Genomic DNA, 22302 nt, shown 5'->3' with positions numbered 1-22302 from the left:
CTACGACAGATACACAGCCAATGCAGCAGACTAGAGAGTCCAGAAAGGGACACCTGACTGAAGACAAAGGTGGCAATGCAGAGCAGAGATCAAAGCGCTCTCAATGAATGGCCCTGGGTTAACTGGAGACCACAGGAGGGAAATGAAACCTGACTTCTCCCTCACATCACACCAAACAAGAAAAGCAACGCCAGGTGGACTGTGGCTCCCAGTGTGAACGGGAAACAACAAGACTTCAGGAAGACAGTGTAAGAAAATACGCTAGTGGCCTGGGGGAGGCAGACATCTCTTACACAGGACATGAAAAGCACAGACCCTGAAAGAGAAAGTTGCTAGACCGTGGACTACATGCCTCAGTGAAGAGCAGCTCATCAAAAGACGCCGCTCGCAGCACCCTCGCTTCCCCAGCTGTAGATCTGGGATAATAATTGGGCTCGCTCAGTAGCACTTGCTGTGAGCTCACCTTCTATGATTCAACAGATGTAAAAGCAGAGACTATAATTTTTTAAAGGAGTAGTAAGAATAGACAGTGAGTAGGAACCAGTCCTAACAGAACCTGTCCTTCAGGGAAGGGATGCAGGGAGGGCCGGGGAGAGTCCACAGAACTGTCAGAGAGAGAGAGGGTGTGGAAGTGGAAGGAAAGGGCCCGTAGAAGGGGTGACAAGGAAGAGACAGAAGACGGAGGGAGACGGGAGACGAGAGAGCGTCTTCTCTGAGGGAGGAGGGAGATGCCGGCAGATGCAGGTTTGGGCGGATTGGGAACTGAAAGGGATGCCTTAGTCTCTGCTTTCCTCCTGAAGGAGGAGTCAAGGTCATCTGCTGAAGGGAAGAGACGTGGACTGAGCCCAGAGGAGGGTCCTGCCAGCACCATGAGGAGTGACAGCAGAATGTGCAGGACAAGTGGCACAAAGGTCCCTGAAGCCCAGTGCCGTCAAGACACAACAGGCGAGCAACGCACCGACCGATGCTTCTCAATTGTGGGACACGTTTTACTTTTCTGAGCACCGTACATGTGAAGGAAAGCCAGTTAGCAATCCTAATTATTTAAATCCCATTAAATTTCACCACCGTCTCCTTCCTGGCTTACCTGGTGGTCAGTAAAACAGCAACAAGAATAATGGGAAACCCTAATAAGGCAGTGCTGTTCAGGCAGACTCCCAGCACCCAGGGAACAGCCCGTATCCACCTCCACCACGCACCCTGCAAGGCTGTCACAGACAGGTGGCCGCCGGTGGCCCCTTGACCGCACGCAGGCCAGGCACAGCTTACCAGTTGAAGATGTTGCCGCTGAAAGTGTACTTTTCCAGGCGAGCAAGTGCAGGCAGGATGTCCTGGCCCAGAACGTCCAAGAGGGACGTAGAGGCCCAGAACGTCCAAGAACGTCCAAGAGGGACGCATGAGGGACCGTAGTCCTCAAATCCATCTAGAGGGGAAGAGGGGAACCACACTCGTAAGTGCGCACCAACTGGGACTGGCCACACCCGGGCAAGACGGGGCCGGTCGCACGCCTTCTACTTTCGCAGGCCTTCCCGGCTGAAGCCTCTGAGTACTGCAGACTTGACAATGCATGGAAAATGCAGGGGGCAGGTTAATAAACCAAGGGAAGGGTGATGAGACCAGAGCCTTCGAGAAGGGCCAAACGCCCTGCCTTCAGGGCTGCTGGTCTGATGCACTCTCACCACCGTGGACAGGACCCTCTCTGCCATCTGGGACACAGAAGCAGGTGAACAAAGCGCTCGCCCCTATGAAAACTGGCCCCGGAGCTCTACGCAAACACATTTAAAACGGTCGAAAGAAAAAGAGGTTTGACCCCTAAGCAAGAATCTGACGGCAAGTCCTCAGCGCCATATCTTGTCTTGGCCTAAACGTCCTCACTATGCAGCTTCACCCACTCCGTGACATCGAGTCCCACCAACCCTCAGCCCTGGCCTGGCAACACCCAACCAGACCCCTCCACATGGATGTCTAACAGATGCCTCCAACTCACTCTGGCCAAAAATGAGCCAGCTGTCATACTGCCTCTTCCCCTCCAAGCCTGCTCTCCCCTGTACCCCCACTGAGGGCAGGCATCCCCTCCCTCCAGTGTAACGCCAAACGGCCCTGGAACGGAATGAATCCCCCAACTTCTATGTATCAGCTGTGTGACCAGAGTAAGCGACTTAACCTGTCTATGCTCCCATATTCTAACATGCAGGGCGCATACAAAACCCTACCCTTGCCCGGTCCAGATGCTGGAACAGGTAAGTTCGTGCACGGCAAGACCAACGGGATCTGGCCCCTCATGATCTGGCCTTGACCCTGGCCACCACCCTCTACGCACCCACGCGTCAGGGGTGGAAAGGCTTCCCTCCTATCCCCTGAGCTGAAATAGCTGGGCGAGAAGCACTACTGCAGAAAAGCAGAGGGTTCCTACGTGGCAGACAGAAAAACCACGGTTAATTTAGGCAGTAACTGATAACAGTTGAAAACAAGAGATGACAAGTTTGCGCCTAGGTGCTTACTCTTGTTTGAAACATTAACCACATTTCTTTTCTCAACTAATTCTTTTAGGCCAGTAATCAGAGCCTATTAAAAATGTACACTGTATAACAGTTACCCAGATAATTCTAACACAGAATTAGACGTCTGTAGAAACAAATGTGTGTGCCACGATCAACGACGTCATTTTCCTGCAGGGTCCCTCCTGGGAACACCAGGCCCCTAACCACAGTCACGTGGCATGGGCTATTCCCAGTACCTTTCGGGACCCAGGAAGAATATGCAACCTCCAACCCACAGACGGTCACGGAGCACTGCGGACCCGGCCTGGAGTGGGCTTTAAAACACCGAGTTCAAAACAGACAGCTTTGGGACATGATGATGTCCACAGACATACATGCCCTTTTCACACACACAACTTTTCATAAGGATCAGGTTTCAAAACATCCTCTGAGGCCCAACCGTGTACTTCATGGGTTAAGAACTCCTGTTTTAAAGTAACAGAAAATATTTCTTCAAAAAACTCTGCTTATGGACTTCCCTGGTGGCGCAGTGGTTGAGAGTCCGCCTGCCGATGCAGGGGACACGGGTTCGTGCCCTGGTCCGGGAAGATCCCACGTGCCGCGGAGCGGCTGGGCCCGTGAGCCATGGCCGCTGAGCCTGCGCGTCCAGAGCCTGTGCTCCGCAACGGGAGAGGCCACAACAGTGAGAGGCCCGCGTACAGCAAAAAAAAAAAAAAAAACAAAAAAAACTCTGCTTATCAGAGACCTAAAGAACTTAGCAATTCATTCTACAAAAGAATAATTGTTATTAGAGAACATTAATGATTCTACTACACTAACTATATACATGGAAATAAAAGCCATAAGCCATAAAATATTGGATAATAACTAAACTTTATTGGTTACTTCCTATAGGCCAGGAACTGTGCTAAGAGCTTTCTGTATAGCAGTAGTTCACCAAACCCTGACAATAACCATATTAGCCCATGTTTCCGTTAAGGGAATTGAAGCTCAGAGAGGTTAAGAAGGTTGCCGAAGGTCACGCAGCTACAGAGTGGCAGAGTCAGAACCTGAACGCAAACAGTCGGACTCTAGATGTTGCACTATGCTGTCCTGCCAGAAAGGAAACCGAAATTTTAATATGAATTTTCAAAGAAATCTCTCCCTCCTCCCTGCCCGGGATTCAGCCACAGTGGCGTTCCCTTAGTTCTTCAAACACACCAAAAGCCTTCATCTCGATGATTTTGTTCGTGCTGTTCCCACTGCCTGGGACACTATCACTCCTTAATCGCTACGCCCTAGCCCAGCCTGGGTGTCACTGTCCAAAAGAGCCTTTCCCTGACCTTTGCAGAAAGGCCAGTCCCTGGCTACAGCCTCTCCTGGAGCTGTGGCTCTCCCGTCTTGTGGCTGCTCGTGTCTGTCTCCCAGCAGCTCTGCCCGCTCCACGGAGGGGCTGTAACCCCAGCACCCAGTATAATACCTGAGAAGTAACAGGTGCTCAATAAAAAGTAGTGCCGTGAAGGAACACCAAAAGAAACCTAAATGAATGAAAATACTGAATTTTTTTTTAAAAAAAGAATGTTATAATATAAAATCATAAAGAAGCAAGAAGGAACCTTAGCACATTCCTTGATAAATTCCCTCACTTTCTATTCAGAGCCCCCAAAGCCAGCAGCAAAAACTGCAATTCTTAGAACCTAAATGTTCTGCATTCCGGCCCAGTGCTCTTTCAAGAGATGTGCAGAAAGACCTACTGAGATGAAGGCTGAAAGCACAACAAAGCCAAAGGCAAGGGTTGTGGCCTCCGAGGCAACTGAAGGAAGGCGAGAGAGACTTCCGTTTCCAGCCGAGAAGGTAAAAGACCTGCAAGGTTTACACAACTAGAAAACCAGGAAAAATATCAATATGTACACTGTATGTGTACATCAATATGTACCCTGAGATAACGGCTAACAATTTTCCAGAATATAAAAGATGAATATTCAATTTGAAGAAGTACAAATCCTGAACTGTATGATTAATAACAAATCCATACTTAGAAGCACTGTAGAACACCAATGGCAAAGGAAAGCATCTAAAGAAAATGAAGAAAAATTAAAGATTAAATCCCAGACCTCGCACTTAAAAGACGTCAGAGGCATAATGCATGAGTTGAAATAGCTGGTTCTGAAATCCAGCTCTGCCTCTTAGAAGGTACACTCCAGGTAAATATCTCACCTCTCTGATTCTCAGTTTCCCACTCTAGTAAAATGGATGCCTACCTCAGGTGACTGTTGCAGGGTAGGTTACATGACAGTAGATGGACACACAGATATAGTTACACAGCATGCGACACACGTAGGCGCTTCAGAAATGTCAGCTGCTGCCATTCTTATGGCTAAGCCACTGAGCGCATTACGTCACTCGTATTGTTTATGCTTCTACCCCCCAGAGTGCAGGGTAACCACAGCAACTAGAAAGTGTGTTGTTGGGTGGGGGGGGGGGGATATGAGGGGAAGCCCTTTTATTAAACTCAGCCCAAACTCTGGCTTGACCCCTAAACCATGCCCCTGTGTGGTAAACTCCAGCATAGCTGAGGCTAGGAGAACTGAAATGAGATTTGGGGTGCTACCCACTACAGGAGAGACAGTGGGAACAGCTGGACTTCAATCTAAATGCCTACTGAAATAAAACAAAACAGAACAAAGAAATCAACACTCTTTGGAGGCATATAGCAGAATTCAGAGATTTTTCTTTTTTTTTTTTTTTTAAGATTTATTACTTTTATTTATTTATATTTGCCTGCGACACGTGGGATCTTAGTTCCCTGACCAGGGATCGAACCCGCGTCCCCTGCATTGTAAGGCAGATTCTTTACCACTGGACCACCAGGGAAGTCCCAGAATTCAGAGATTTTTACAGCACATAATATTCACTATATCCAGGTTACACTCCAAAATTACTCAGTAAACATAGAAACAGAAAACTTGAACTAGCTAAAAGAGAAAACATCAAAGCATATAGAAAGGATCAAAATTTTAGAATTACAGACAAGGATTTTAAAACAACTATTATAAAATGCCTACGGATATAAAAGAAAATATGCCTATAATGAGTGAAAAGATAAGAAATCTCAGCAAAGAAATGTTAACTATAAAAAGACACGAAATAAAAATTCTAAAATTGAAATAATACCTGAAATTTAAAAATTCACTGAGGGGACTTAACAGAATGGAGATGACACAACAATGGCCAAAAATTCCCCAAACTCTGTGAAAGAAACAAATATATAAAATCAAGGGTCTCAGCAAACCTCAAGGAGATAAATACAATTGGCCCTTGAACCACACCGGGGTTAATCCAAGTATAACTTATAGTCTGTCCTCCAAATGCGTGGTTCCTTTGCAGCCACAGATTCAACCAGCCACAGACCATGTGGCACTGAAGCATTTCTTACTGAAAAAACACCTGTATATAAGTGGGCCTGCACAGTTCAAGTCCAAGTTCTTCAAGAGTCAACGGTACACAGAAAACCACACTTAGACACATCACAGTCAAACCGCCGATAACCAAAGAGAATCTTGAAAGCAGCAAAGAAAAACAAAAATTACGTACAAGGAGTAATGATTTGAATGTCCCCTGACTCCTCACCAGAAATAGTGGAAGCAGAAGACCGTGGAAGCACACCTTTAAAGGACTGAAAGAAATAATGTCAATCCAGAACTTGACATCCAGTGAAATATCTTTCAGGAAGAAAGATGAATGAAAGACACTGTCAGACTAAAAAGGAACCAAAAAAGCACACACACTAAGAATTTATTTTTTAACACACCCTTTTAAACATTGCCAGCAAATGTGGACTGAAAGAAATGCTCGGTGAAGTCCTACAGGCTGAAGAGAAGTGGTACCACCTGGAAACTTTACCTTCAAAAGGAATCAAAAGCATTAGAAACAGTAAATATGTGGGTAAATGTTTTAAAAACTATTTTTCCTCCTGATTTCTTCAAAATACACACAATGGTTTAAAGCAATACAAATCAAAACTTATAACTTCGTATTGGAGAATTTATAACACGTAGATGTACTATGCAATAAAAATGGCAACATGAAGTAGGAGGGTAAGAAATGGAACTATACAGTTGTCAGTTTTCAACATCTTACGTAAAGTGGTGCATTATTAACTCTAAGTAGACTGCTTCTGTCTCCACGGCTAGACTTGGAGGCCCTTACGCCCTGGGACCACGTCACATAATGCCTGGTGCATAGCCTACGCTTAATACATAGCAGTCTCTATAGAAGTCAGTCTCCCAAGACTTTGACTACCTGGATTCAATTCGTGAGAGTCTAACAGCCCCTGAGAAGCTGAGAAAATCTAGCTTCCACCAAAAGAAACATGAGGTGCAGCAGCTAGCCTAAAGCCACCTGGAGCCGCACGCACAGCGAGTTATCAAGAAACCAAGACATTAACTCATTCGTCTCTGCTTGCAAAAATGAGAGGTCTTAGTTTCAGGACAGAACGCAGGTCAAAACTGTCACATAACTGCTACGATAAAATGAATACATTGCAACATCCAATACAAAGCGCATGAGTTCCTCAGAAGTATTCCACCATCCTAACGATGAATATAGTGGAATTAAATTGTGGTAATTCATATTAAGTAGGTAAAGAGGGACAGAGGGAAGAAAGACGTGTAAAATTCACTGGAAATAGTAAGAAATCTGAATTACAGGGATTTTTGTTTTAAGAAGTGGAATTACAGTTTTCGTCCTGTACAGAACAAAGAACCAGGTTATCACACGGCTACCTCCCTGGGAGAGTTCTGCATTAATAGACCGCTGGTGGCCAATCAGAGCCAAAGAGGACCGGCCTCCTTTACATCCCTGGTTGGTCACACACTCTCCAGCTGCAGCTCTGACCTCACCAGCGAGTCTGCAAATGCATAGCCGTCGCTTGGCCTCACGATGGACGGCTCAGGACGGCACGTCCCCCAGCATGGCACAGGGAAGGGACATTAAATATCACTAAACCACACAGTGGGAAAGTTATTCTCTTCTCAATTCTCTGATTAATCAAAGAAAGTTTCATTTCGACTAGTGTGTCTTCCAACACTTCCCTAAAACTGGTTCATCCTCCTTCGAACACAGAGCAGGGCTCACACTCAGAATCCTTAGCAGACGACCGTGTCTACCTAGAATTTTATCATGTGGTTTTACTTTTGTCTTATGATATTTTGGTTGAGTTTCATGTTGAGCAATTCATACAAGTTCCCCAAAATGTGTTTCAATAAAAGAAATTATTTGATACAAAGAAAAATACAGGTGGTATATAGATACAGCACAAATAGGAAAAGCGGGACACGAATGACAGACTTCTGAAAAATACTGGATTGGTATAATCCAAGGACAATATTCCCCACTAAGAGCATCACATTCTTATGTGAATAATAGTGTCTTTTACTCCAAGTTCCAAATACAGGTAAACGCTGTCCTTTGTGTGGATCAACATCCTGGCCCCTTTCAAAATCCTACTTGAATCCAAATTGATGAGATTATCAGTCAGACTATTACTATTTACTTGTAAATGACGTATTAAGTTTTTTGAACTACTCCATAAAAGCACCAGCGTTTACTAAAATGTACATGCAAGGCAGATTTGGAATCCCTTGCCACAAAGCGAATGAAGACAGCCAGCATCAACGTCAACTCTTCAACGTCAACTCTGACAGTATTCTAACTGGATACCGTGATTAATAACCTCTTCCCCTGACATTTTAACGTTGGTTTTTTTTTTTATTAAGTCTTCAAAGACAAACTAAATCAATCAGCAGCTGATGAACTATATAATAACAGAGCAGGGTTACTCAGCCTCAGCATGATTGGCCCTTGAACCACATTCTAACGGCCCGATGCAGGGCTTGTTCTGTGCATTACAGGACATTCCGCAGCCTTCCTGGCCTCAACTCACTAGATGCCAGGAGCATCCTCTCCCCACTTTGTGAAAATCAAAAACGTCTCCAGACACTGCCACAGGTCCCCAGTTGAGAACCACTGTGAAGATAAAAGCTAGGTGTTACCTGAGCAGCCCCTGGTGAGTGGATGGTCCCATAAGGGAAGGGGCTTCATGTCAGCAGGAATGACCTGGCCCCCTTTGGCCTCTCTGACCTCATCTCCCACCCCTGCCCTCTCCTCCAGCCACGCAGCTCCTTGCTGTTTCCCCATGACCCCAGTCACTTCCCTGGCTGAGGGCTGTCACACAGCCCAGCACTTCCCTCTGCCGAGAACTCTGCTCCCCAAGATGTCCTCTTTGATAACTTCCTTCTTCTCAGTAAAAGCTTTGCTCACTCATCCTCTCAGTGAGGTCCACCCTGACCACCTGATTTTGAAATTGCATGCCTCCCATCTACACTCCACCGTACCCTGATCTACTTTTCTATTTTTCCGGAGAATGTATCAGCTTCTGACACACAGAACGTTTTCTTCCCACGTCTACTGTTTATCAGCTGGGTCCACCCCCCAATCCTCCACCATCGCACCCAGGGCAAAAATCTTTTACTGACTCCTTGATATGCCTGGTGCACAGCAGGCTATCAGTAAGAGCTGCTGAATGAATGAATGAATGAATGGTAAAGATCTGTCAGGCTAGGGGCTTCCCTGGTGGCGCAGTGGTTGAGAGTCCGCCTGCTGATGCAAGGGACACGAGTTCGTGCCCCGGTCTGGGAGGATCCCACATGCCGCGGAGCGGCTAGGCCCGTGAGCCATGGCCGCTGGGCCTGTGCGTCCGGAGCCTGTGCTCCGCAGCGGGGGAGGCCACAGCGGTGAGAGGCCCGCGTACCACACACACACAAAAAAAGATCTGTCAGGCTAGCTTGCTGCGCCTCCTGGCAGTGGCAGCAACACATAAAATAACTCCTGCTCTCAGAAAGAATTATCTAGAATTTACATTTCTAGCCACTGCTAAGAGGGCGAACAGGCAACTATTCACGGAATAAGGAACCACGGTCTGTGGACACGGTGATATCAGGAGCAGTCGATTATCCACAAGTCCAGGTCATCCACACACATCAGGAATCTTAAGCATTCAAGCTAGAAATGAAACATGAAGTAGGGTATGAATAATGCCTTGTTCCAATTTTTTCATTATATTTTCCTACATTTGAAAAAAAAAGTTACCTACTCCACTCAAGAAGGCTTCATATAATACAGAAAAGCAAAGCCTTCTTAAGAAAATAATCTCTAATACCGTCAAGCCTTCTTGGCTCACTTAAAATACTTTAAAAACAACACTGATCCTGATCGGCTTCACTTGCTGCCTCCGCGATGACGGACTTTTGGCGGCAGCTGTTTTCTATGTTTCTGCCACGTGTGAGCTTCATTGGCAAGTTTGCACAAGACATCACTGACCCTTTACCAAAAATGGCTAATAATTTAAACCTAACAAAGACCAGCAAGGGAAAGGCTGAGAAGTGCGATTTGACTTGCAGGGGTAGGGGCCCCTCCTGCCACACCTTCTGCTCAGCACCCTGTCCCCAGCTGCACACCCACGTGTCCACGTGTTCCCTGAACCGTAGGGTCCACGTCCCCATGGCCCTGGTGCATCTCAGGCAGCAGCTATGGCTGCTGCCTACCCTCCAGGGGGATGGTCCAAGTTAAAAAAGCCAGCTAACCAGCTAAGAGATATAAAGCTCACCTCCATCCAACCCAAACCAGAGGGTCCTGAAGCAGGAGCCTTAAGCTCACCCAACCGAAGATGAGGCTGGCTCTACTTCAATGAGATACTGATCAGTTTACAAAGTACAACAGAATTATTATCCTTTGACTCTGATGCTAGGTGACTAAGTAAAAAACAGGCGAACAAACAAAAACCTCCTCCCTCATTAAATGTGTTTCTGGAAGCTACAACCGTGGGGGAATAAACGTTTTTCCCTTTCCCAGATCCTCCTCAACACTAACTGGTTACTCAGGGGTTATCTACCAAACATCATGCACACTGTCAGTAGAGTCATCATTTAAAACAGGCCTTGGGGGGGGGGGGGCTTCCCTGGTGGCACAGTGGTTAAGAATCCACCTGCCAATGCAGGGGACATGGGTTCGAGCCCTGGTCCGGGAAGATCCCACATGCTGCGGAGCAACGAAGCCTGTGCACCACAACTACTGAGCCTGCGCTCTAGAGCCCTCGAGCCACAACTACTGAGCCTGCAAGCCACAACTACTGAAGCCCGCGCGCCTAGAACCTGTGCTCTGCAACAAGAGAAGCCACCACAATGAGAGGCCCACTCACCGCAACTAGAGAAAGCCCGCGCACAGAAACAAAGACACAACACAGCCAAAAAATACATAAAAAAATAAAAAATAAATAAAACAGGCTGGGGCGCAAAACAAGTTGGGTGAGGTTGCTCTGGCAGAAACACACAGGAGACCCTGAGCACGCACCTGTGTGTCAGTGCTCTTCACAAGACACCAATCTGTCTTAAACCAGCCTAAGTAGGAATTAACGCTTTAAGTATAATGTTAGGTGAATGTGCTTTACAGGTTCAAAGTACAATAGATACGATCTAATAAAAAGAGAGAAAGAAAAGAAATTTTCCAGGTCATTTTGCATCACAAAAAAGATCAGAAGATCTAGTACAAAAAACAGAAGGCGTGTTAACAGCAAGCGCATCTCAAACGTCCTCTCCTCACCCACCAGGGTTAATTTCAGGTGACAACAGTAAACCATAACTCAACATTCGACAGAGTACTGGCGGTTCAGAGATGACAAAGGCATGGTCCCCAGACTCCAAAAGCTCCCAAGGGAACAAAGATTTTCCCACACATAACAACCCACAATACCCCGGTGGCAAGAGCCATAGGGTACAGGTATAAACAAGACCAGCTCTGCTTGGAGGAGGAAGGAGGGGGTGGGAGATGCTTCCCTACAACAGCAGTGATATTTGAGCTGGGCCTTGAAGATCGAGTAGGAGTTTACCACACAGGAAGAGAGAGAGGATCTGGGAAAGGGAAAAAGAACATTCCAGAGGAAGGGAAGAACGCAGCAAAGGAAAGTGCACTGGCTGTCTGCTGCCTTTGGGGGGTTCGGGAAGCCAGAGATTTCTCACGAAGGCACCAAGCCCTAGCTGAGCAGCCACCCCAGAACTGGTCTGAAGTGGAAAGATGAGAAAAAATAAACACAATAAAACATGTCCAGTGAGATAACTTTATTGGCCCAGACATGAACAGAGGTAGAGACGGAGGCAGAATGTTAGAGCACGTCTATCCCGGCAAGCGTTTTCATTAAGAATCCGTTCTCCAGGCATTCCCAATATTTACGATTCTCCATTCAACATGTCATCCTGTCACTATAACTCTGTGTGAGATACGCCACCCTGGGCCAGCCCAATTATCCACACGATCCAATATTCTGTCTCTAACACAGCACTGGGGGACGATGGTTGGGAGAAAACATGACAGATGTGACCCACTGTCTGTGTCCACTTCAATATGTTAGAAGATTGGTTGATGGTGGCTGAGAAGGAGTCCAGCCTTACTTGCAAAATGCGTACTTAAAAAAAAAGAGAGAGAGAGAAAACTGTATTAATGGAGAACTTATGTAATTGATAATTCTTAGCACTTCTCCTTAGCCACTCTTCGATGAACAATAACTAAGCCTCTGCAAGGCCTTATATGATTTGGGGGGAAACTAGAGTAAACCATCCATGAATGTATTATTTAAAGCGGCTCCATCCTTCTTGCTAACAGGCTTATAAATACTAATGCAGATTCTTAAACTGGGACTATTTCTAAAAGCTACACCAGACAAACCCAACCCATGAGAAAGATAAAGAACGTTCTTGCTTCTTCACTGACTTGGGGTGGGGGGGGGGCGCGGAAGGTGGAACTGACCCCTGCACACGGCAGGTCTTTGTTGACTTAACTAAATTTCAGTGGCAAGCTGCGCAGGCAAACTTTCTCTGTATAAATGCCATTCTCTAACAAGACCCACACTGATTTATTAGCTCCCGTATGAGCGGAGCTGTCCAGTGCATAACGTTTTGTATCACAAACCTTTGACGGCTACTGATGGTTATTACTAGCACTACGCAGTGGGCTGGCTGAAAAGACCGGCCCAGCTCACGAGCAGCCGTCCTTTCTATACCATGCATACATGGAAATTCCTCTTTGATTTGTGGCTTTAATCACGGCTTCCAAAACCCGTCATTATTTATGACTCTGACTTTTACACTGACGGTCAACGGGAAACACTGACTCGGGTCACCTGACAGGCGAGCACTCTGCAGCTCCAAGCCGCTCGTGGGCTCCACTGTGATATTATACATCTCAATTTTCCTGCCAACCCACCCAGCTGGGGACAGAGCTGGAGGAGCTGTGGGTGAGGGGGCCAGACTATACACAGTCTGATGGATGGAAGAGCGCTACTGAAAAATGCAGCAACTTCTCCACTCAGACTTGAGGCAGATTCGAAAAGGAAAAAAAGGTTGCAAAACAAAACTCACAGCCCCTGGGGTGAGTGTACGCGCATGGGAGGCTCTACTTTCCTACTGTTCAAAATATTTGAGACAATCAAGCAATACTGGCCAACATTATACCACTTTTCTAATGACCGCCTTGGCCAAGCTGCCAGGAAGGTCGCCTTCCTCCTTCTGGAAAGAAGCAAACTCCTCCGCGGATGCACCGAGTTCCATGCCTGTCTTACACGGTCCAACCCCGCCATCACCCTCCCCTCCCGCTCTCTGCCATCTTCCCCTTTGCACAGACTCCTTCCCCCCATCCACGGTTATGCTCTCCCCTGTGCCTTGATCTTAAAAAGCAATTCTTATTTTTTTAACTGAAGTATGCCATTCACACAGAAAAGTACACAAAAAGTAAGTGTTCCACTTGACTAATTTTTTAACTGAACATGCCTGTGAAACCAGTCCTCAGCTCAAGAAAGACAATTTAACTGGCATCTCCAAAAGCCCCCCATGCTCCCTCCCACTTACTGCCTTACCCAAAGGGGACCACTCTCCTGCCTTCTACATCAGATCAGCTAGATGGCTGTGCTTGTTTCCATACTCTGTGCCAACAGAATCATCCAATCTCTACCCTTTTGTGTCTGGCTTCTTTCACCAACCACTATGTTTGTGAAGTTCGTCCATATGTGTGTGACGCTGTAGATAATTCAGTCTTATAACTGCATAGTTTTCCATCGTGTGAACATAACCACCATTTATAATCCATTTTACTCACGATGGACATTTGGGTGGGTTCCAGTTTTCGACTATTAAGAATAGTGCAACTATGACCCTGTCTTTGTGAAAATATGTGTTCACGTTTTGTGGGCAAGCAACCAAGAGTGGAACGGTTGGGCCATCCAAATCCTTTTTCTTTTTTTTTTAAGGTTGTCAGAGTAGATACAAATAATGCAAAGATGTTCTGGGCTCTCTTATCCAGGAAGGAAAGCAACCCCTCCTGCTGCTTCTTCTCAAAAGGGTCTGTTTTCCTGGCTACACTGGGAGCTCCCAAGAACAGTGACCATTCCCCAAAATGCCCAATGGCCAGCCAGTGTCTGGAATACAGTGGGCGCTCGATGCATGGACTACAGACAACATATCCTCAACTTCCCGATGCCACTCATTCTGGCCCGGCTTCTGGCCCCTGGCTGCACTGGAAAAGTTCTCACTGAGGTCACTCACCCATTGCCCTCCTTGGCCTGACCCAACTCAACCGGCACCTCCCATCTGTGCCATCTCTACGCACACCTTCCCTCTAGGTGGGAGCAGCTCTGGGATGGAGCCCAGGGTTCTTCATCCCTCTATCCCCAGTGCCTCCCACAGGCTGGTGCCTGGGAGGAGCTGGAGAAACATCTGTTACATGGATGAATGACTTTCCAAACAGGGAAAGCAAGCACTTGCCCTCATCTCTTATTTTTTTCCTCATTAGGCTAAGTGATGTTTTGAAGCTCAAAACCACTTTCTCCTTCATTAGCTAGGTTTTGTTGCAAAATTTCTGCTTAAAAAAAAATCTTCATTTGTGAGGTAGAAAGCCATATAAAACTCTCTTTTTAAACAGAGACAATTTCAGGGAATCTCTAATGTTCATCTGTTTGTCTCATAGGAAATGGAAAATACAGAACAACAAAAGTAAAATGCATTAACAGTTATCAGCCGGGAAGCACAGTTGACTGGGCCCACACCATGCTGACTCTTTTGTTCCTTGCTCACCCTCATCCTGTTGGGAGGAGACAGGTACATGCTTTTAATCCCCAACACACGAACAGGAAAAAGGAGACGTGAAGGCTGAACAACTTGTCAAGGGCTCCTCAACAAAGCAGGGTCTGTGCCGGCAAAAGTCAGCTCTTCAAACTGAGCCCAGTGGGAAAGGCAGCCTTTCAGGTTGGCTCAGCTAATCAACAAGACTTCTGGGTGTGAACAGAATGAAATCAAGTTTCAGAGAAAGACAAATATATGATACCATTTATCTGTGGAATCTAAAAAAATGATACAAATGAACTTATTTACGTAACAGACTCACAGACTCACAGGCATAAAAAACAAACGTATGGTTACACCAAAGTGGAAAGTGGGGAGAGAGAAATTAAGAGCTTGGGATTAACATATATACACTACTAAATATAAAAGAGATAACCAACCAACAATGACCTACTGTAGAGCACAGGGAACTATACTCGATATCTTGTAATAACCTATAATGGAAAAAGAATCTGAAAAAAGAATATATATATAATAAATATATAATAAAAAGAATATAAATATATGTATATACAACTGAATCAGTTTGCTGTACACCTGAGCCTAACAAGACATTGTAAATCAACTACAATTCAATTGAAAAAAAAAAAATCCCACCCCCCCGCAAAACAAGGAAAAAAATGAAATCAAGTTTGATTTAGAACCGAGGGCCAAATGCAGCCCTGTGTTTATAAATAAAGTTTTATTAGCAAACAGCCATGTTCATTCATTTATGTGTGTCTGTGAGTGCTACCAGGCTATAGTGGCAGACTTGAGTGGTTATAGCAGGGCTTCTGCCCAACAAAGTCTAAAATGTTTACTATCTGATCCTTTACAGAAAAAAAAAATTTGCCCATCTCTGACTTGGAGAATACTCTGATGTCTGGATTTTGTTCTATTTCCCAACTATTAGCACATTCAAGTTCCCGTTCAAACTATTTCACTCAACAGGGAGGTCTTTACTTTAAAAAAAAAAATTGACAATCTTTGATTTGAGTTTATATAATAGTTCAGAGAGAAGGTTCAATGGTTTGGTTTGGGGCTAAAATTAATCTATTTTCTCTGCTTGGCTGTGGTCCTCAAGCAGAAGATTTTTACAAACCTGGACTAAAGTGGGCAGGTGACATGGAACGCATTCTGCTCTGGAGGATGTCTTTTATTCAAGCTTGAACATACACCACTCCTTCTAGCATTAAGATTCAAAGAGTCTATCTGTATCCCCCTGATTTAGCTAATCCCATTTTCAACAAAGGTCCAGATATTATTTGTTGGCACCTAGCTTTTCTCATCAACAGAAGTACACCTTCTTCCAACTTCTTTCATAGATACCTCAAAAACTAAACATTTGAAAAGAAATACACAGTCCCTCAAATACGAATAGATTCTCCAAGTCTGTCTTTTGAAGCTAAACGCATCTTACAATAACATGGCAGCTGACTTCAGAATTGAAATCCAGCTTTAAACTCTTCATGTAGATGTTTGATCATATATGAAACTTTCATCTCATTTTTAAAAACTTTCCATTAAGGAAATTTTCAAACACATGCAAAAATAGAATAGTATAATAAACCCCACACCCCTAGCAACCAGTTTCAACAAGTATAAACATTCTGCCAATTTTTCCCACTCATCCTTCTTCCCAACTTTTTGATGATTTATTGTTTGTTGCAGCATTTTCAAAGCAGACCTCACACATTAAATCATTTCACCCATAAATGCTTATTTGTTTCTGTTAGATAAGGTCCTTCTCCTTTGAATAAAACTGTGACACCACTATCGCATCTGACAAAATTAATAATGATTCTTAATATAACCTAATACCCAGCCCAAGTTTAATTTCCCCCAACTGTCTCATTAATGTCTTTTTACAGCTGATTTGTTCAACTAAGGATCCAAATATGACCACATATTGTATTTTGTTGATAGGTCTCTTAGGTCTCTTTATATCTGCAACAGATTCCCCTCACTTTTTTTCCACCCACCACTGGCACACACTTAAATTCCAATTGGCCAAGCCAACCTTACCAGGAGTAATACCTCTTCAGCCTCCACCTGCTTTAAGCAACCCAGACGGTCACAGGACTTTAAGCCCGAGGCACAGACGCGTCCAGCTCCACCTTCTACGTGCAGTCCACCAGGACCACTGTGCCAGACCATCCCACATGCTTTCTGCTCTCAAGAGAAGGAATTTAGATTGCTTCAGCAAGCTAATTCACTAAAATTAAATCTTTTCTGTGCTGCAATGACCCGAAGACTCTGAATGATTTTAAAAGACAAGGCAGCCTTTCATTATGGCTTCGTTTTGAAGTTAGCCAATTTAATCAAGAGATCACAAAGTAAATCGGACAAGACTCGTCATCCATTATCACTACCAGTGATGACATTAATTGAACACCTAGATTATGGAGGACACTGGGTGATAAAAAAGGACGACCTATGTTCCTGCCCAAAGTGACTTAGAGCCTAAATGGAGCGGTTATCCCATCGTTCAGACAAAAAATGCCCAAAAAGGACGACAGATGGAGAACCACCACAACCAACATCCATGCTCTTGCCATTAGCTTAAGAATATTCGTGAGGTCAATCTGTGTGACGGAATAAAAAAAGCAAGACTCAGAGGAACAGAGTTGGTTGCTAGTTCTATCACTTATGACCTGTGCCATACTGGATAAGTTAGTTAACCCCTCTGATTCTCAGTTTCATCATTTGTAAAACAGGAATAATCCCACCTACTTCATAGAGTAGCAGCCCTTAACACAGAATCAGAAAATCGTATACGAGTGCCTAGCGATAATGATGATGGTTAAAATAATAACAGTAATAAAATCATTGAATATAATACTCTATGCCAGGCACCGGGCTGAAATGTTCTATGTGTATTGTTTCATCTAATCCTCATATCAGTCCTGTGAAGCATCTCCAATTCTTATGTCATTTTCCAGATGAAGAATGTGAACAGAGTGAGTGATCTGCTCACACTGACTCAGCTAAAGGCAGGAAGTGGGCTACAGGACCTCAGGGTTCTTGCTATCAATCACAGCATGATAATGCCTCCCAAATACCACCCCAGTAAAGTGCAAAGGTGGGACCCAGGGCTGCATAAATTACTGGGGGGACAGGCCCTCCTATTACGGCTATTAATCTAACCAACTATATTGTAATTTCATAGGAACAGCACCCTGAAGCCCCCACCCCTGCTCAAAAAAAGAAGCCCCAGGAGGCTCCCAGCGTTGCCCTACCCATGGCATGGGTGTGTTCAGAGCCGCAATGCTGGCTTTCTTCTTTACCGGGACGAGTCTCCAGCCGTCTGCTGAAGAGTGTTTATGGCATTAGTCTCAAACACCCAATATCTGCACAAACAGGGCCAAAGGAAAATCAGAACTATTTTTTCCTATGTAATCTCTTCCTTTTTGAACACATATACAAAAAAGACAAAAGGAAGCTAGCTGCCAGCAAAGAGGTCCAAATGCCTGCCGTCACCACGCTGTGAGAAGCCCAAGCCAGCCAAGTGGAAGAAGCTCCTGGAAGAGAACTGAGGCCCTGACCTGCAGTCCCAGAAGATTTCCTGGCCAAGAGCCACGTGAAGAAAGCCATTTTGGACCTTCTTATCTTCCCAGAGTTCACAGAGAACACATGAAGCTTCTGTGTCACCCAGTCAAGGCACAGAATTGTTAGAAATAACAAAATGCTGTTGATTTAAGCCACTGAGTTTTGGGGTGGTTTGTTAGATAACTGATATAGCCAGAAATCAGCTTTTCCAGCCGGGCCAAATATCGAATCTACGAATGAGAGGTGCCTTAACAGCAGCTACATTCCTTCCATTCGAAGATGCCCGCTGGCCGAAACATTCAGCTCTGTAAACCTGGGGCCAACACTGTACTTTGCCCCACAGTGTGACATAATTATGAATAATGATCACAACAATAATAACGGCAGATAATATTTACCCAGCGTGTCCTATGTACAAGGCTTCACGCTAAACCTTTTATTATTTAACCTGCGCGGAAGCCTTTTGAGGTGGACTTCTATTATGCCCATTCTACAGATGAGGCAATGAGGCTCCAAGTGGTACAGTGACTTGGCCAGGATCACACAGCCAGTAAACAGTGGCTCAGGACTTCACCCTCTGGCCATCTGACTTCAGGACCCATGCTCCTAAACACTGACCCCTTCGAGTGTCATTCTACTTTAATAAAGTTGCCTCCTTCTAAAAGAAATAATGTGTATAAAGGGTTTAAACTGCACCTGACCTATGGTGTCTTCTGTAAACACCAGTTCTTGTTAGTAGGAAACTTGTAGATGGGGAAGGGAAGCGCACAGTAAGCCCCCATTAATGTTGGCTATTGTGATGGTTTGTACAGGCCTCCTTCACGAGCAGGCAACCCGGCGTTTGGTAATTATCTGTTTACAAGTCGGCTCTCTCCCTGGACTGTGAGCTCCCTGAGAGTCGTCACCGTTTCAGGTTCGAGTTTGTAGGTCCCGGGCTCCGCGCATGGCCGGCCCAGAACCAGCAGGTGCTCAAGAAATGTTTGTTGAATGGAAAGGAAATGCTTCAGTCACCACAAATGTGAACTTGCATTTCCAGGAACACCTTCCCCAGCCATCAGTCCTTAACGTGATTCTAAAGGAAAGAGCAAGAAGGGACAGGTGAAGGATACCCACCCAAGGGGCTCCCAGGGATGAGAACGGAGCTGGGCTTGTGGCCAGGACACTGAAGAAATCTGTGCGAGTCTGTGGCCGGCCACACGGGGAGCCGGACCTCCCAAACTCCCCAGCACTCTTGTAAAGTCCCAGGGAAAAAAGTGGAGACCCTGGGTGGAAGACCCCGACCCCCAAGGTGGCCACGCCTCCTCCCTCCCGGAATCACTAGGAGGAGGGCTTAGCCCTCCCGCCCCTCCCGGGCCGCCGCAGGAGAAGGAGGAGGAGGAAGAGAAAGAAAGTGACAGGAAGTCAGAAGTTTCCCAGCAACAAAAATCCTCCCCATCCTCGGCCGCCCCGCCCAGTGAGGAGGGACCGCCGCAAGTAATTAAGGCAGTTGGGGGTCCCGCTATTCTTGGCCCAACACGGAGAGCCCAGCCCGTAGGTCCCACCCCGCCTTTCGTGCACCCCGAACTCTATGAGAGGTTCCCAGGGAGGGACGGGACGCCCGAACTGTTACTTACAATCGTCTAAGTCATCCTGCAAGTCCACAAAGTACAGGGGGATCCCTGAAAACCAAGAGACACATAAGGAGTTACAAGGGGGCTGCGGCAGGCGGCCTCAGGGGCGGGCGGGGGTGGTCCCCGGGCCTCGAGGGGTGGTCCCGGCTTGGGGGGAGGGGGGGCGCCCCGGGAGTCCAGCCCCACTCACCCGCCATCTTGGAATGGGCCTGGAGGCGGGGCCGGCGCGCGAGGGGCGGGGCCAGAGGGAGAGAGGCGGGGGTATCTGGCTTCGGATCCCGCCCCTCGTCTGCGGCCCCGCCCCCCGCCTCGAGCCTCGCGGCGCTAGCCGGCCCCGCCCTCGCGGCGAAGGTGGCTGCCGAGGTGGGCGGGGAGGTCAGGTGACCCGGCTGGCGTCCCAAGATGGCGGCAGCGGTGGCGCTCGGGAACCCGCGGCACCGTCCCGGCTGCTGAGGCGGGTCTCGCACGGCTGGTGACGGACGGGCCAGGCCGAGGACCGGCGAACGGGCGGCCGCCGCCTATACGCGCCCCGCGGCCGGGGCTAGGCCGTGCCGCGGCGGCGCTGGGGGATGCTCGTGCTGGGCCGGGCCTCTCCCTTCTCAACTTAGGGCGGCGGCGGGCCCGCTCCCCTGGCTCCCAGGCCATGGCGCTGAGGGAGCTCAAAGTGTGTCTGCTGGGGGTGAGTGGCGGCGGGCCGGCTGGGAGGGCCGCGGGAAGCCGGGTGGGCCGGGGACCCGGGCGTGCCCATGTCCCGTTTGCCCCTTCTCTCAGTCTCAGTGCGGGACGCCGCCTACCTGCCCCGGGACCCTCCTTCCAGCCCCCCTGCCCCCCCCCAGGCTGTCCCGCCCACCTGGCCGCACAGTCCTGAAGGTTTTGCTGGCGGGAGGGACCTTTCCCCTCGTCCCTCCCTGGAGCCCAGGGTCTCTTCCCGCCCCTCAAAGGGTGAAGAGCCTTCCCTGCCTCTCCGTTGCATCTGGGTTAAGAGCAGCTCTTAAATAGCTTCTCCAGGTACTAGTTAGGAGTTGGCCAAGTCTTGCGAAGTACAGCCAGTAACAGGTCTTTAGGTTTTACGAGCAGCAGTAGTCTCCTTTGCCATCTGCTTGGTGTTTTTGAACTTGTGGGATACCTCTGACACTTCTCACAGAGTTACTTTCCTTGGGGCGGGCGGGGGACATTCAAATCAGGAAGCCCCAAAGACTAGTTTGAAGCTTCAGCTTCCTGACTTGTCGAGGCAACCTTGCTATTTCAGAGCATACTTTCTGAAATTGATGCTCTCTTGCCTGAGTTGCTGCCTTAAAGACTGAAAAAGGTTTCAGTAACTAGTCTTCGCCCTTCCTAGATAGGGTGGGGCTAGGATTTATCAGGGATTACTCAGAAGTAGTTCAAGAGTTCATAGTTCACGTAGACTTATTATAAAGCAAGTGAGTTTGTCACTTTGCACAGTAAGCAGAAACTTTGGATCTTTCAGAAGATCCTGTCTCTTAAAAACTTGGAACCCCTCTCCGACAATACATTTTGAAATCTCCTAGTTACTCCACTGAATTTTTATGAAAACCTTTTTGTGTTTCTTAACTTGTAAAATTTACCTATCTGGAATGATTTTCCCAAAATCCTGAACGTAGGGCACAAGGTAGTTTTTGGTGTATGCAAGCAGGTAAAACTTTTTCTTCTTCACCTCTCATTCTCTTTCAGGATACAGGTGTAGGTAAATCAAGTATTGTGTGGCGGTTCGTGGAGGACAGTTTTGATCCGAATATCAACCCAACAATAGGGTAAGAGATCAAGTTTATTGAATGTGCATCTAAAGGTGTATTGGAAAGTCCGTTCAAATAAAGGCTGTATTACAGGGGTTAGGCATCCCCATTTTAAACTCTAGTGAATTTGGAGACAGTGGTTCCCATCATCTCTAGAAGAACTTGAAATGGTGGAGTGAGGATTGATGTGTTTTAGGAAAATTGTCTTTTGATTTGTGAGGAATGAAAACCTCCAAATGAAAGTATGAATTAAAGTTTTACTTGTTAGAATATACATAGAGCCTTCAATCTATGAATAGTAACAGCAATTACACCTTGAAATAAGGCAGAAGAAAACAGGCCCTAATACTTTTATTTCCCCCGGCATGTCACCTAAAAGATATTTTAGGTGGCTTTAGTTCTTCGTAAAAAATAGTTTGGGGTCCAAACCTTTCTCACACGTTCCAGCACTGCTACCTACACGTTCCAGTAGCAGTAAAGAATTAACAAATTAATGTCAAAATGGAAGCTTTTTTCCGGGTATCTGGGTCTGAGAATAAGTGAAATTGACTGGCTGTCGGTTTTCGACTCTGTGAGAAAACTTTTCAGGCTGTTTAAATATCATAATATTAATACTTTCTCTGTGAGAAGTTGTGTTTCGTGGGTGTTAATACTTTGTCGTGCTTGTAAGACTAGATAGCGACTATGCGAAGCCCCAGTCGAGGGG

General features: G+C 46.5%; 2 protein-coding genes and 1 pseudogene across 3 annotated transcripts in view; 1 reads left to right on the top strand and 2 right to left on the bottom strand.

Moving 5' to 3' along the window:
* Positions 1-19667, bottom strand: part of LOC307198013 (serine/threonine-protein phosphatase 4 regulatory subunit 1-like) — a gene marked incomplete at its 5' end in the record, with an annotated part of 65550 nt that extends 45883 nt beyond the window's left edge. The window contains 2 exon segments of the mRNA XM_079944599.1: positions 19346-19404; positions 19653-19667. Of these exon segments, the coding sequence (XP_079800725.1) occupies positions 19346-19404; positions 19653-19667 (74 nt within the window).
* A 57-nt stretch (positions 19668-19724) lies between these two features.
* On the bottom strand, positions 19725-20487 carry LOC307197638 (annotated as a pseudogene). Its single transcript, XR_013831781.1, has 2 exons — positions 20033-20487; positions 19725-19890 (listed from the first exon to the last, which is right to left on the bottom strand). The product of XR_013831781.1 is annotated as an uncharacterized misc_RNA (transcript).
* The window catches only part of RAB22A (RAB22A, member RAS oncogene family), a 52871-nt gene continuing 50957 nt past the window's right edge, over positions 20389-22302 (top strand). The window contains exons 1-2 of the mRNA XM_079943738.1: positions 20389-20521; positions 21535-21614. Coding sequence (XP_079799864.1) covers positions 20486-20521; positions 21535-21614 — 116 coding nt within the window. The 5' untranslated portion in view covers positions 20389-20485. The remainder of the gene's footprint in view (positions 20522-21534; positions 21615-22302) is intronic.

This window comes from Stenella coeruleoalba (assembly GCF_951394435.1).
Source record: "Stenella coeruleoalba genome assembly, chromosome: 15".
In the NCBI taxonomy this organism is placed as follows: Eukaryota; Metazoa; Chordata; class Mammalia; order Artiodactyla; family Delphinidae; genus Stenella; species Stenella coeruleoalba.
This window is presented reverse-complemented; position numbering and strand designations above follow the sequence as displayed.